Raw genomic sequence first — 15,958 nt, 5'->3', positions numbered from 1 at the left:
TTGAGTTACATACTCCTGTGCAAAGTAGATGCACATTACTAGCACAAGTCTCCTCTAAATAGCAGTGGCTGTTTGCAGTCTTTCTATAAAACAAAATATCATCCCCCTGAGAAGAAAAGGGGAGGAAGGCTCAATACAATATATTGATCAAGGTAACCTAAAAGCTAACAGCCTTTTTTTCAAAGGAATATTTCATAGCTATTTAAATCCATTCTGTTAATTGCAGGACTGCTGCATTTGCCTAGGTATGCTGCCTAGTCCACAGTAACACAGTACAGCAAGGATTTTAGATTTTCTTTTTTTCCACCCAGCTTTAAGACTAATTTAACCAGCAAGTTTCCCTGCAACTGCAATGTTTCAAAAAGCCAGTTTCAATTTCGGTTCACATACCATCACATTGAGTCTGTAGGACCGGTTCTCTTTGATTCCCAGGGTGCCTGTTTGCACAGAGAGGTTCAGGCTGAGAAGACAACATGACAGCAGAGTAAGAGTTTGCTCACTAGCCTTGCCATTATAGGAGCTGAAACTACAACATAACTCATTGGCATTACCTATAAGCAAGTTTTGCTTGGGGAAACACTAGGAGAGAAACCCCACTGATCGTACGTGGCCTCTCTTGAACATACACAGCTCAGGAAGGACTGCAGAGCAGGGCACAAGCCGTGCAGGCAGATCTCAGGGCACAGAGCAGCAGGTACACACCCACAAGCCCCTTTGAGAGCACTTATTTTCCAAAGCAGGTGCTAAGGCCAACCTGCTGTGCACATTTGCCTTCCACAGTTTTGCCGAAGCCCAGAGTTGATATGAATTTTGCTGGCTCTGCCAGAGCTCACACTGATTCTTTCATGTCTGGGAGGCAATCACAGGCTGGCTTCAGCCCACAGGATTCCAGGGCCAGTAGCACCCAAGTCCCCATCCCTTTCTGGGAATGCACCCTGGCTCCCTCACACAGGAAACAAGGATGGCACAGCCAGACCTCAAGGGAAACATTAGACGCCTAAGATGCCACTGAGCCTGGTACCACAAGAAGAACACACGCATGAGGACCGGCAAAGGTAAGGGCAAAGCTGCCACAAAAACAGACAGGGGTCACCTTGTCTCTGTTTCAGCAGGAGCAGGATGGAAAGCTCAGCTGCTGTGCAAAATCCAGCAGACCTGAACATCTTCCCTCACAAGCATGAGAGATTTCACCCACCCACTCACCCATTTTCACATTAGACGTCAGTGATCAATAATGCCAGGCAGTGACACAAAGCAAATTGTTTATTCAGATCAATCTTTTAATCCCATCTTGCCCTTTAGAATAAATTAGCAAATAAACTCTTCCATGAACTATGCTCTAAATCATGATGTGGTCACAGGACAAAAATGCCCCATCAAGAGAAAAAAAATCACTTTTTTTGGAACTTCTGTTGGTTCATTGATTTGTTTTTTCTCAAAACATTAGGATTCTGCAAAATTTTAATCTGACACAAAAATCAGAACGCAGCAAACAGCAGATTCTTTGCTCAATCACACATTAGTTAAATGTTGATAAAGCAATACCAATACTTTAACAAGGGAACTGCTTCTACAAAATCCTGATAAAAACATTCCTGGAAAGCACTTTTAAAAAATGTTTTAGTTGGTTTTGATGTGTGGTACCAGTCTACTTTACTGGAGTAAGTGGATTTAAGAAAAAAGATAATAAAAAACCCTGACACAGCATTTTGCAGCAGGTTATCTCAATGCACAACAAGCACTTAGGAATTAAGCCTCAAAACATCCCTGTAAGTCAAGGACTTTACAAGCAGGGAAACTTGCATCAACAGTTAAGTCAGATGTCAAGATCATACAAGGACTCAGTCTTGACTCTTGTGGTGATCATATCACATCACAATATTTTGTAGAGAATGATTTATTATGACTGTGATAATTACTGTTCAGGTTTCCTATTAGTGTTATCTGCTGGAACGTAACGCCTCCATAAGATGGGATGGTTTTCAGTAGAACAGTCTGATTCACTACAAAGCTATTTCAGATTTAACCCATAACTGCAAGCTTTAAAACACTAACCCTGAATGGCTCCTCACTTATTTTGATACCAAAAAGGAAGTGCTGTGTCACTCTAAGACTACAAAGTAAGGCTGATGTAGCAATGAGCACCAGCTGCGTCATTAGAGAAGGACAACTCTACAGACCACAGGCTGTATGTCCCTTCTTTTGCTCTAGATTGAGTTCCCCCTTCTGCCTTTTGTTTTTCTTTTACTTGGCTTTAAATTTTGGCTTAGCCAGTTACCAGACACCGATTCCCAAGGGACTTGTCTCGCCCTCATCACCAGCAGGTGTTACATTGAAGGATGTGAAGTACCTTTGCTGCCCAGCTCAGGCTGCAGTCCCTGCTCCGGGGATTGCTGGGGAAAGCCCAGCTCCCCCTTCCCCCTGCTGGGGCACGAGTCAGCACCAGCACCTTGAGCAACCCCATGCCTGTTGTCTTCTACTTGCACCATCTCTCTCCATAACCAAGAGATGAAAAGTCTCTCCTGCCAGCTGCCCACAGCGCCAGGCTATCAGGAAGCTGGTCCAACTCTTTAGTAGCTGCTTTCTGTCCCTCCCTCTAATCACAAGATTATTTGTTGATTAATAGTTGTGTATTGCTGTAAAAGAGAAAAAATGCCTCTCTGTGAAAAAGTTTAAATATATAAAAACACTTCATAAAAATATTTATTATAAAAATGAAATGCCCCATGAGCCTGTAAACATTGCCTGTAAAATCTCCATTAACTGGAATAATTTGAAATACAGTCATTCAGGCTCTTCTCTGCCCTCTCTAGTAAGATTTTAAGATAGCCAACAGAAATGCCACTTGTCTTGTACTTCGATCCTCCTGCAACCCATTTTTCTTCTTATTTGTTTGTTTACAATACAACAGTTTGATTTCCCAACACTGGCAGTTTTCTTTGGAGGCATCATTTGTCTTTGCTTTTAATAGAGTTCAGCATGGCCTGATTCTGAGCTCTTCTTACAGAGTGGGTTTGAGGTCTGGTTGGTAACAGGAGCAACACCAGGATGCTTAGAATGTGCATGTGAAAATACACAGACCTGGGAACAAAAGCAGAAAGAGAATATTATATTTTTCTTGGGAATAACATGAATTGTGCAGCCCCAACATGCAGAACTTAGTGCTAAGGGATGAATGCAGAATTTACGAACCTGACCTAGAAAGCACAAAAGTACACCCTTGAATTTCACACAGTCTCAGAATATGGTGTCTGCTGGCATGGATGAAAATGCTGCTGTGGATGATAATGAGTCAAGGAAACCATCAGCAAACCCTAGAATCCAAAGTCTGACAGCTCAAATAAACCCATGTAATTCAACCCCAGACTTATTCAGCCCATCTCTCTTTTAATGTTAGAGTATACAGGGCTATATTCTGAGGAAATGCCCTTCATGCTTCAAAAAAATTTTAAAAAGTGACAGAAAGAAAAAAATTCAATCAAAGTGCTGAGATCTGAAATAAATCAAAGCACTCAGCTTTTAACTGGAGAAGGTCAGGTAATGATGTTTACAGAAGGCTTGCATTTTTGAAGGTAACTGCTCAGAGATATCTGCATTTGGTATGTTTCTAAACATCAATTATTTTTATTTCAAATAACTCAGTATACACAAGGTTTAAGAGAAATAAAAATTACTTAAACCAAATAGATGAGGTTCTGGCAGCTTGGGGAAGACAACATTTGGGAGCAGTATGGTCCAGCTGTTAAACATAGCAATGCACATTTCTGTGGTCTCATTTATACTTCTTACCATAGCTCTTAATATCCTTGTAAGGTGCTTAAGCCACTGCTTGTGGTGTGAAGTGCTCCAAAAATTCACGCCCTAATCCAAAAGCATAACATTTCCTTGCTTACAAGTCTCTAAGTTTAAATGTTAACTATGTTCAAAGTCACCAGGGCAAAATTATTAAGAAATGAAGCTAAGAAAGATTTGGAGTAACTTTAACATGGTAGGTTTTCTGTGTTGAAATCAAATGTTTTAAGAAACGGGAATAGAAAGTGTCGAAATTCAACCTACTCCAAACCGACAGCAGCTATCTTGACTACCAGTTTTGTGTCTTTTATGTTGGAGGAGGGAATTGTCTTTCTTTTGAACCAAAAGCTATTACTCTCTATTGACAGTACAATGAAAGAAAAGTAAGGCAATGTACTCCAGTCTCCCTTTTCTTATTATTTTCTCAATTTCTCTATTTCAACTTGGTTTTAGTAGAACACATTCAATGTGCTCTGCAACACCAGTGTTTTCTTATTTTCAAGGAGTCCGGGGAAGTACTCACTTTGTAAGAAAAGAAGCAAACTTTCACAATGAAAAGCATACTCATTTCAAGGAGCAGTGCTCTGCCAGGAGCCCTCCACGTCTCCTGCTGATCGATCACACCTCCTGAATGCAATGTAACTGAATGTTACACGCATTCAGTAGCTGGAAGCCTGGTCTTTGCTCAGCACCTCCTTCCTACTGCCAGCTCACGTTATTCTTAACCTCTTCAGCCTTGGTTACTGCTAATGGTTGAGAACGAGCTGTTTTGCAAATGGAAACTGAGTATATGACAGGTCATGTAAGGACACAGAATGAGAACAACCAAAGTGCTCAGCCTTGACATTGTTAAAATCTCATTACGTTACAGGAGTACAAAAATCACCCCTTATACTTTAGCAAACATCCTGTCTGAACTTTCAAATTTGATGAAATGCTAACTGCCTTTCCATGTGGTTTGGGTTATTTAACAAAAGTCTATGCCACCCTGGAGAATAAAGCCAAGGGAAGAGGACTTACTTGTAAAACTTAATGGTGGGCTCCACAGCCAGCATAACGAAGGGTGCCACAGTGTAGCACACAGCCAGCTGAGTGACTGCCCAGGTAACAACGTCGTAGGCTATCTTCAGAGGCACTGACGAGAGGAAGTAATGTCTGCAGTTGTTTCTTATCTGCAGGTCAGGGAAAAGTTAACAGAAAATTATATAAATTCATTTCTTAGGCAAAGTCACACGGACACGTTGCAGTGCATGACTCTCTGCTTACCATCAGCATTAGTATCACAGGAAGGTTTATTCACCAGTTACAAAGCACTGAGAGCAGGAATACAGAAGTGTATGGACTGGCATATTCAAGATCTCATAGTCAACCAGTGGCAAACAGAGAAGTGGCCCCCCAGTTTACTCTGTCATGACCACAGGAGCAGACTGTCTCATTCTGGGTGTCTGGCACATTATTTTTTGGGAGGACTGGTTATCAGCAGCAAAACAAAGCTACTTTAAATGGACAAATAAATGCTTATACCTACAAGTGTGTGCTGTTCCCTAGAGATTTTAGGTTAGTTTCACATCTGTGAAATCCTCATAAATGAGAGGCAAAGCACATGTTCAGCAGCCTGCTCTAGCAAGAGTGGTTAATAATGGTCACTAGTTTAATTCACCTTTCAGATTGACCTGGTTATTGATCCATAGTCAAACTCCAAAAGACAATAGTGGTGCTTCCCAGCCCTGCACAAGTGGCTGGTTCAGCCTGAAAGATCAGCAGTGATAAATTTAACAACACTGAGACATGAACCCTGTTCTGTCTTTGGTGACTCTACACAAAATAAGGCCCATAAACACAGAGATCATTTTACTGCATCAATTGCATCCACATAAATTGTTCAAGTTCAAGTTTGGGCTAATGCTCAACCCACAGCAACTTCTTGTGTAAGACTGGGCCCAGAGTTAATTACAAGCCAGCATACAGGCAACATGACCCAGCAGAAGTCTGGAATCCAACATGACCTTGAATCCCAAGCTAATTTGACTGCATGGACATAGCTGGTGGCACTCCTAACTGTGTATCCTCAATCAGCATTTCCTCTGACAGCCAGGGACAGCAGTGCATCACGTCCAGAATTGGTGCTGGTTCTAACTGCTGGGTACTTTGCAATTAGCATCAATACAGAACACAGTTTCAGCAAAAGCAAGCCTGCAAAGGCATGAAAGAGGGCTCACAGCAGGGACAAGCTGCTTGACCATGTGAGGGTGCAGCTGACAGCTGGATAGTGTCTAGCACAGGCCTTAGAGGAGAACAATGAAAGGTACATACTGCTCTGGCTGCGAGTGTGATAAGGATTCCAGTGAGAAACGTAAAATAATATCCAGGATAGATACCATGCCACAGGGCCGACAGGATAAATGTTAAAGCCGTAGGGTACCAGGGAGCTCTGTCATAGCAGACACTGCAAAAATGAAAACAAAACAGAAGAGGCTGAACAATGGCCACTGCACTTGAAATCCTTCTGTTTCTAAGGTCTTACTCTGTGTTCTCAGCAGTCTTATCATGGCTCAGTTACAGACTAGGGCATGAGGCACTCCCCCTTCATTTAAATGGAGGTTTAGATGGAATAAGGAAGCATGCTTATATGCAAATGAGTATCCAAAGAGTGCCTGTACAAATATTTCTGGTGCTCAAGGCATTTAAATAAATAATGGAATAAAGGGCAGGCAAGACTTCATTCACCTTTACATCTCTATCTGGAATCATACATTACCCTTCCAAACTCTGATGACAGATCAAGAGCAAGTTGAAAGACAAAGAGATGTGACCCCACCCTTCTCTCCAGTGAACAGAGCTATTTTTAGGCACAGTTATCTGGCAGATGCTAGGAACAACAGGGAGTGCCATAAACTATTGCAAAACAGGGGATTCCAGCTAACTTTAGCAGCAAAAATCTTACTCCCAAGATGCAAGGATAACAGTTCAAGAAAACAACACCCAGTCTATTTGGCAATCTGAAGTTTAAATTAAATGCTGTGTTCCAAAGAAACGAGTCAAGATAATGCATTTCTTACCAGGAATCATTTGAATAATGAAAAACAGTAGCCATTGACTTTTAAGATGTATAGATTTAACACCATTATAACTACAATAACTACAATAAATCTGAGCCTGCATTTCAGACACATGTTGACTGTATGTGGAGCTTTAATCACACCAGAACGTGAAATGAGTAATGAGACACAGTCCAATCTATAAAATTTGGACATATGCTAGTATTTATAATATGTGCCTTAACAGTCACAGGTTAAAATCAGATCATCTCAGTGCTACAAGTCTCTTCCCCATATCCTAAACAAGGACTCCGTGGGAAGCATCTTTGGGTAACTCCAAACCAGACTACACCGGGGCTCTGATGATTTTGACCTTATTTCTCACTGAATTTTGAGATCCCAGTGACACAGCAAGACTCACCTCTGCATGGGAAACATAACAATACAGGAAAGAGAGGGATAAAACAAAATGCTATTACTTTCTATTATGGAAGATTTGAACAGTTCATTTATGACTTTGCTGCTCATATATAAAATAGGAGCATTTTACACTTGGCAGCAATAAAACTTTACAGCACCAAATACCCTTGTATTGCACCAATTGCTACAGACACAGGAAACAAAGAAAGAACAAGAGGCTATACATTTATGAGAGCCACCAGTCAGCATTTTTCCAGGCCATGTAGAGCTTTTGGATCTCACAAGCATGTTACTGTTTCATTACTCTTACCGTTTCAGCCAGGCAGCTGTCTGAATGTTCCAGTTTTCAATGTACATTTTAAAACTTGTTGCAGTCTAAGAAAGAAGTTCACATGAAATGTTAGCAATGAAGCTTGTAAAATACCACTTGCATTTTAAATTAGTGAGGAGGTACATGGAAAATATTAATTCTAGAAGCTAACTTTTATGAAGACTGTGCCACAATCTATCATTACACTAATATGACTTGGGAGGGACATTAACTAGGCTGATGGCTCACCACTAACACTTGGCACTTGCTCTAAAATCTCACTTTGTTTCATATAATTAAGTACAGTGTTTGGTTACTTTCAAATGGGAAATCTGAGCAGCTTTCTTGTTTTTCATGCTTGGCCTTCCTTTCAGTTCATAAACAGCTTTATTTCTGGAAGAGATAGCTTGCCACCCATTATGCAATCTGGACTCCCCTACAGTACTACTAAAACAAAGTGTTATTACAAAAAAAAGACATTTGTTGTTGTTATTATTATTATTGTTATTATTATTATTACTATTTGGAGAAGGAAGGGGGAAGACTGAAAAACATGGGCAAAAAAAAATTAGGATTAAATTTAGAAGCCAATTCTCAGCTCACTGCTAAGCTTGAGAAACCAGAGTAGACTCCAGGATCCTGAGAGAACCACCCATATCTCCTCCTCTGAGTTCCCTCAGCTTTAGGGGACTGATGGACTCTGCTGTTCAGCATCGGTTCCCCTACTGCTGATCAACTTCACCTCCCAAGTCCACCTTGGTTCCTCACCTGCTGGCAGAAACCTCCAAGGACACCCTCGCCAAGCGGGGACATGATTCAGTGACACCACACTATTTTGCTGTATCAGCTGAAGGCAAGGACACACTGAAGAAATGGATTAAGGGCAAAGGCTTCCAAGGGGAATGTGCACATATCTTTGAACTTCCATACAGAATCCTTAAAGCTAGCATTTAATCTTCTGCGTTTAAGGAGTTAAAATGATTAGCAATTCCCAGTGCAGCACCACCACATTTTAATTGCATTACTGCACCAAGAGAAGCCAAGAAAAATACAATTTCTCTTCCAACTAATATTGTCACTCTCTTTTGGCCTCCTTTAAGTTCCCCTGTTACATTACCAAGAGGGGAGGTAGTTGCTGGCTGTCAAAACAAGCTGGCTGCCAAGGCTTTCAAGTCCCCCCCTTGTGCTTAGCCCCTGTCACGTTTTAAGGCCCGCACAACTCCTTCCATGTGCTTATCTTTACTACAGATCAGACAGCCACATTTAGCACTCAAGTTCACAACTCTGATGTAAATTCACACATGCAGGTGGCTATACCTGCTGAACATACAGACTGTATTTGTACAATCACACTTAAACTCCCAGCATTGCTGCTGGCACATAAAGTGATGGTTCAAGGCTTATCCAAAGGCATGGTCTCTGTAGCCTCTCTTTCTTATTGCACGCATGATCAAATCAGACAGCACTCTATTTTATGCTCTTGGAAACAATTTCTGATCTCTGTTGCCCATGTGACCAGTAAAGGAAGTAAGCTTTGAGAGGCCATCAGTTCTGTGGGTAGAGAGGAGCAAAGGCTCCTGTTTCCTTCATTTGGCTTGACTAAAGAGCACTGCCTGCATTTTACTTTACTTCTTCAAACAGAAGTTGCCTCAGCCCAAGTAAGAATCATCTCCTGCCCCATAACTGAATCAGATATAGATTCAAGATCTCAGAGTGGTATGTAGGGTGCTGCTGTCATCAAAAATTGTAAAGGATTTCTGGGCTGTGTATCCGTACTCATCAAGGAGAGATGTACACTGAAGATTAATTATGAGTAAAAAGGAAAAAGAGAAAGAATGTTGAAAAACAGGGAATGTATAATGATACTTCCAATTTTGGCATCTTCAATGAAGAATTACAGGGGCTCTTTCATTTTTGAGAAGAGCTATTACAGGACATTCACTTAGTCACAGATTGTTCAGCAACAAAGCAGTCAACTTATTTTCATCTGTGATTACTTTTAAAATCATAACTAGAGAATTACAGAGGGAAGCTCCTCTATTTCTAAAGAAACCTTTAGAAAGCAGCCTCAGACATATAAATATTTTCACATCTCACTGGCATTCACAAAATATTCTTGAGGGCAAACAAATTATATTGGCCATCTTTCGCATTAAAGACACAAACATGAATAGTTTTCAAAAGGTTTATGGATCTTAAAAGTATACTGCAGTCACAAGGAAGAAGTGACAGATGTTTTGAGAAAGTCTGGCTTGCTACATGGTGCTCTAGATCAGCACCCATCTAAGTTCTGTGTGCCCCTGTCAGCGCCCATTCAGGTTGCTTGCTTTGTACCTGTTATGTCTCCTACCCTCACTTTTCTTCAAGTACAAGAGGCAGTTCAGCCTTTGCACGTGTCTGTGCGACTCATGGCAGCCTCTTTCACTACCACCACTCATCTCAACTGAGCTACAAAAGTGAAAGATTGTTAGAAGTAAATAAACAGAATACACCACAGATGGTGAAGAATCATAGCTGTGAACAATTTACTGACCCACTGAGCTCAGCCACGATCTACAGTAATTGACTGCTCATTTATTAGATATCTGATGTAATTATTTATTAGCTCTCACTAAACTGTTTAGAAATACAACCTGAATACAGAGCGTGAGGAAGCCTGTGAGACAGATGCATTTTATCTGTCCAACAGATAAAATACAAAACGTCTTCATGCTAAAGAGGAGCAGCCTGGTAGCATAGATTTACTTTCCTTTCAGTAAAGCCTCTACCCATTATCATGCTCATTTCTGTATAATTATGCCAATGCAGCCACTCCTTTATCTCACCTCAATGTTCCAGATATTCAAATTGGACAACAGGTCCCAGCGGAAAGTGCCTCTCTCATCAACTCCACTGAATCCATAACCAGCTGCATTGTTGACTGCATCTGCTGCAAAGTCAAAGCAAAACAGGTCAAAATCAGACTGCTGGAAGAGACATTTTTCTTACAAGTCAGTATGGCACTAAACAAACATTCAAACCAGCTTTGTAGGATTTAGCAACCTCTCTTTCTAGGAGAAGCTGCTTCCTTACAAAGGGGCGTTACTGTAAGGCTACACGAGTCATTTCCGCAAGAGGAAAGACTAGTTACTCCTTGTGCAGAAGAAATAAAATAATAAAATTACAATGACTAGAAATCACTTTTCCTATCATTTGGCCTTTATTATTCATCTGAGATAGATACTGCCATAAAATGAAAGAGCATTTTCCTCAAAAGGGCACCTGGATGTCACAGCATTTTCTAGAATTCAAAAAAAACTTAGTATCTCAAAGATATGTTTACTATTTCTATTAAGGGTTCCAACATGGCTGTGTTAATTAAGACTGTCATTCAGAATTCTGCAGACAAAGCCTTTTGCTAATCCTGTTTCTGAGTGTCTCACTAAAGTGCCTCACCATGTCTATGAAAAAAATACTGAGTAACTTCAGTTACACACTTGGCTACTTTAAAGCAAGTAAAAGCTTGGATAACAGTAGGCATTACACACCTCCCCTCTCAGAATGCCTGGGAGTCACCTCATCACTGGGTCTCAAGATTCTGATTTCAGTGTGCCCCTGTTAGAAATACCTTATTGAAGTACCAAGAAAACAGAAAGGAGGATTCATTATTGTCTCTGGATCACTAGTTGCAGCCAACACTGAGGATCATTGGAAGAAAAAGGGAAGTGCAAATACAGGTAAGGGTTTTCCTTCTGGGTCATTTACAAAATACAAGCCTGGTTTATGCTTTAAAAAGGTTGGCATTTCTTCCCCAAGAATGAAAACTGATTTTACTTTGTAAATGCTGTGAGTACAGGCACAAGCTCATGGAGAAGCCCTAATGCACAAAACTAGGGAGGGAACCTAATTATAAGCAACAAGACTAACAATAAATAAATAAACAAATGAGCAACCTCCTCTAACCTGAAACTTTCTGTTTTGTTTTCCACTTTCCTAAATGAGAAAGATTTTACTGATGGAAAGAATGCTCTCCATGTTTTTAATTCTCTCCCTGATTAAAAAACCCCCAAACAATAAAAAATAACCCTGCCTGAAGTTGGCCCACAGGATCCTGCCCAATCTCAGAGACTGGAGCTGCGCATAACCATCACCCCAGAGCAGTGGACTCCTGGACTTGCTCCTCCTTGCTCCAACGGTTGCAGGGACCAACTAACTGGTGTTTCTTTGCCAAAAACAAGAAACCAGGAATCATGGGATGAGCAATAATTATATAGCAAACCCCTTGGCCTTTTTCTTCCCAGGCTGCTGTCTGCAGAGCAGGTGTGAAGCACAGAAAGATCACAACTGTGCACCCTCAAACTGCTCATAAAACCCAAATCTCCACAAGCTCCACAGGGCTTCAATTCCCTGCAGATTTGAACAGCTCTGGCTGTGTATGGCTTTCACAGCTCCTTGGAGGGAGGCACTGAGACCCAAAGTGGTTTCACTGACAGCTCGGAGCTAGGTTTGCAGTCGTGTTCCCAGGACTACCGCTAATGCAGCAAGAAGCTGAACTTTCTTTCCATGGATCTGGAGGAATCCCAGCGCAGCTCCCACACAATAGTGTGCCTGTCCTGTCCTGGGGACAGGAAGCATTTATCGGCCGTTTCAGCAGGCGCTTTTGTAATGCTCTGGGCCATGCCACCGGGAGCAAAACTGGGAAAGGATAAAGTGCCTGCTATTCTGCAGCCTGTGTTTGGGATGTGAACAGAGGAGGCCTCACCCTCCACTATGCAATGCATACTTTTCCCCAAACGCCTCATTTGTAAGACATTTCTACAGCCTGTACAGCTTGGTCTTGTCACAAATGCAAATTCAGGTTATCTCTTTAATAATGGACTTCCAGTTAACTATAATGCCAGAAAAAACAGAGGCAACAATTTAAAACTGGATCCCACAAAAATAAGTTTTTTATTTTTATTTTTCTTTATCTCAAAGCCTTTCCCATCCCACACATGCCAGTCCTGGCTGCTTTCCCTGGATCTGACAGTTTTATTCCCAGCAGTTTAATCACAGCCTTGCAATGAATCTCCCTGGCTATTTCCATCCCATCTCAGTGACACCCTGCTCAGCTTCAGGTATATGCATTGCTTGCTGGACTTCCAGGATCTCCCCTACACATAATGTCTTGTAATACCAGCAAAAAAATCCAGGATATTTTCAGCCTTGCCTAAAGGACTTGACTCCTCACACACAGAGATGAAAGGTGACTTGTAAAAGGAAGAAGGTAAAATGCAATAAGATTATTTTGACCACCAGTCTAGCTGGCTCCTAAAAAAATCTGCTTCTCTCTTTAGTGAGCCCTCTTCCTTCTCCTCTCCTTTTTCCTTGCAGAGGTTTTGGTCCTAACATTTCCTTTGCTCCCCATGGTTCTCCAACCTCTTCTCTGGGCCGCTCAAAGCCAAGGTGCATACAGGACCCCACAGTGCTTTAGAGGCAAAGCCTAGCATCAGCCCCCAAACAAGCACAGGGTCCACTGCCTAAAGGAACATATCTCCCACAAGAACTCCAGGTCTAGGGACAATTTTATTTCCCCCCCAACCCTGGGTTTCAGGTCCCCTCCCCCATTTAGGAACTTATTTGCTACACACAAAAGTACATGATGTAGCCAGCCTTACCCAACGTCCATGCAAAATAATACTTTGGTTTTGCTGCCTGTGTTACAACATACAGGTAACCAAGTCTTGAGAAGAAGGGAGTTTTATCAAGAAACTCGTTATCAATAATATATGCCATAGGAAAGTTCTTGGTAAGCGTCAAGAATAAAATGAGAGATACTAGTGTGATACACAGCTTGTACATCACTGCTCCCTGAAAAACACAATGAAACATTCATTAGAAACGTTTGCTTAAGGGGAAGAACAAGGCAGCGCTCATGACATACACAAACAATGGGCTTCAAGAATCATTAAAGTTACTGGTGACAAAGTTGATACTAATTAATTTAGAAGAGGTGACCAAGAAAAGGCCAGAGTCACAGCTTTAGTTTAGTTTGGTTTACTGAACTACCTATAGATAGGAAGGACAACGACAAGTCAAAATCAGTGATGAACTTCATGGCAGACTCCACATCAGTGTGCGGAGATTCTAAAATGAGAAAGGAAACAAACAAGCCCTACAGTGGAAAGCAGAAATCATCTCTATTTTTACTGTCATCTCCTGGAACTAAGGACTGAGTTCCTCCTGGAAGCCAAAAGCATTGATATTCAGTGCAACAGCAGGACTTACTACCCAGCTACCTACCACCCAGAGGTCTTGCTAAAAATCACTTCTCCAAAAAGTGTCATATTGTCCAGCACAATTGTACCGCTGATACAGGGTATGTGATCTGCCCCAGCATTTTCTGTTCCAGCTCCCAAGCTTCCTGTACACCATTATGGACAATCACAGCAACAGCTCAAAGCTTGTTTGCAAATACACACCATGAGTAAACCCTTCTTGATACAGTCATAATTAAAAAGTAATCTGGCACTTGGATACCATATAAAAATTGACTTGTTCTCAAAAGGCTAATAAAAATGCAATATACTATTAAAACAACCATGTGTTTTTTGACACTTTTGATTTTTGATCTCTTTTTTTATATTCTCCAAATTCTGGAATAAAGTAATGTGAAATTGGTTTTTTATGCAGATTTTAACACTCTCTCCTGACTTGCATCCTCCACAATATAGGCCTTATTCTGACCTCAGTCAGACTAATGTAAATCAGAAGTAACACCACTAGAGTCAGTAGAAAGACAACTGTGTGCAACAGGAATCATTATACATAAGCACATGCTCAACTTCAGAGGAGACATTCTGCACACATTCACAAAGCTACACATTCAGTGTCACCTTAAGAACAGAAAGAGAGAGAAATCTGGATCTCATAATACACTATCCTGCTTTACAAGAAGGTCATTTTATAAGAAGGTTGTGAGTAGTATTTTAAATATATAAAACAAAATTAGTGTTAAAAAGTATGTGAAAAGTATCTTGAGTCATCTTAAAGCGTGTGAGATACTCTTGTAAATCACCTGGACAGGCTACAGTTTGTGTTTAGCCGTGATTCATGTACTTCTAACACCTCCTGCACTACAGGGGAGATTTGACTTTTTTGGCTTTTTCTGTCATTTCCTTTTCTGTCTGGAGCTGAACCGCAACTTGTCATTGTCAGAACCTGCAGACCATTCCCATTGCTGCACAAAGGACATGCATTAACAACTGACCCATTTTGCATGCCAAACCTGTTTGGGGAATACACTAGCCCCTTCACCCCTGACCTTGTGATAAAAACAGCAGCCACTCACAGAGAAAACTCAGCGTAACTGAGGGCAAGATAACCCAAAAGCGGTTTTTCTTCTTAGCTTTTAATTATGAAAATCATGTACAAAGCTGCACTTTCCTGCCCTCTGCAATCAATCTTTGTCATTTGAAAACTTACAGTTGGAGAAGGATCAGGAAGTCTGTCATAACCCTTCTGCTTCCAGTTCACTTCTAACAGTTTCATGTGCACATGCCTCCCTTCAATGAAGGCGATATAATCCTTGTAATTGCTGCAAGGCCCTGCTATGATGCTCATAAAATTGAGGAGATAACTTAAATACTCCAGCAAAGAAGGTCTTGACCTGTGAAAAATCAGCCACACACAACAGAACAAACAAAAATAACCAAAACAAAGTAAAACACAGCAAAGGCTTTCACCAATGTTTTTTTGTTGCACTGTCTGCCTCAGTCCCCACCTCTCTCCTATCCCTTTCACCACAGCTGAAAGCACTCTAGATCTGTTCTGGGGAAGATGAAACACAGCCTGTCATATTCTGGTGATGTCTGGTAGATGGCAGTCAGAACAAATGTAACATGGAAGTGCTTAAGCTACAGGTGAACCAATGCTAATGATTCGAAAAGTTGTAATCTTAGAAACTTTTCAGCTACAAAGAGTAATAAATTTGTCCATTTTGGACAGGTCAGAAGTACCAGGAGTGAGAAGCTGGTAATTGGTTTTGGACATCTGTCCAAGATGTCACGGACCATTCTGCCTTGTTATACAAACTGCGGGGCAGGGAGTCTCTAAAACCAGGGCTCTCAGTCCTGGGAGGAGCTCTCACCCTTCAGTCCAGCCTTGAGAAAAATGGGAAGTGTCACGTGAGACATACAGGAAGAGAATGAAGAAGCACTCTGTCCTGCTGTTCAAATAAAGGAAGTAATTGCCTGTATTGCATCATGAACAGGAAAAGGAACTAAGGAGGAAAAAAACCACATTAATTGAAAGACGGCTGAAGACAAAAGTCAAAGAAAGTCTGTCACATTAATTTTTTTCCATTTTGCAAGTGTATATCCCACCAGTTCCTTCTGGGTTTGTACATTGAACGTAAAATGAAGAAGATCCACTGTCCTTG

The 15,958-nt window shown here is 41.2% G+C and overlaps 1 protein-coding gene across 3 annotated transcripts in view; it reads right to left on the bottom strand.

The window, feature by feature from the left end:
* Positions 1-1,245: 1,245 nt before the first annotated feature.
* Positions 1,246-15,958, bottom strand: part of MBOAT1 (membrane bound O-acyltransferase domain containing 1) — a 56,025-nt gene continuing 41,312 nt past the window's right edge. For 2 of the 3 annotated variants that reach the window (XM_039549644.1, XM_039549643.1), the window contains 7 exons: positions 15,004-15,187; positions 13,197-13,389; positions 10,386-10,489; positions 7,561-7,625; positions 6,106-6,238; positions 4,813-4,964; positions 1,246-3,081 (listed from right to left, as the gene is read on the bottom strand). In XM_039549644.1, coding sequence (XP_039405578.1) covers positions 2,949-3,081; positions 4,813-4,964; positions 6,106-6,238; positions 7,561-7,625; positions 10,386-10,489; positions 13,197-13,389; positions 15,004-15,187 — 964 coding nt within the window. In that variant the 3' untranslated portion in view covers positions 1,246-2,948. The remainder of the gene's footprint in view (positions 3,082-4,812; positions 4,965-6,105; positions 6,239-7,560; positions 7,626-10,385; positions 10,490-13,196; positions 13,390-15,003; positions 15,188-15,958) is intronic. The other variant, XM_039549645.1, reaches the window with a different exon arrangement.

This window comes from Corvus cornix, chromosome 2 (assembly GCF_000738735.6).
Source record: "Corvus cornix cornix isolate S_Up_H32 chromosome 2, ASM73873v5, whole genome shotgun sequence".
NCBI lineage: Eukaryota > Metazoa > Chordata > Aves > Passeriformes > Corvidae > Corvus > Corvus cornix.
Note: the sequence above shows the minus strand (reverse complement) of the source record. Positions and strands in the feature narration are given on the sequence as shown.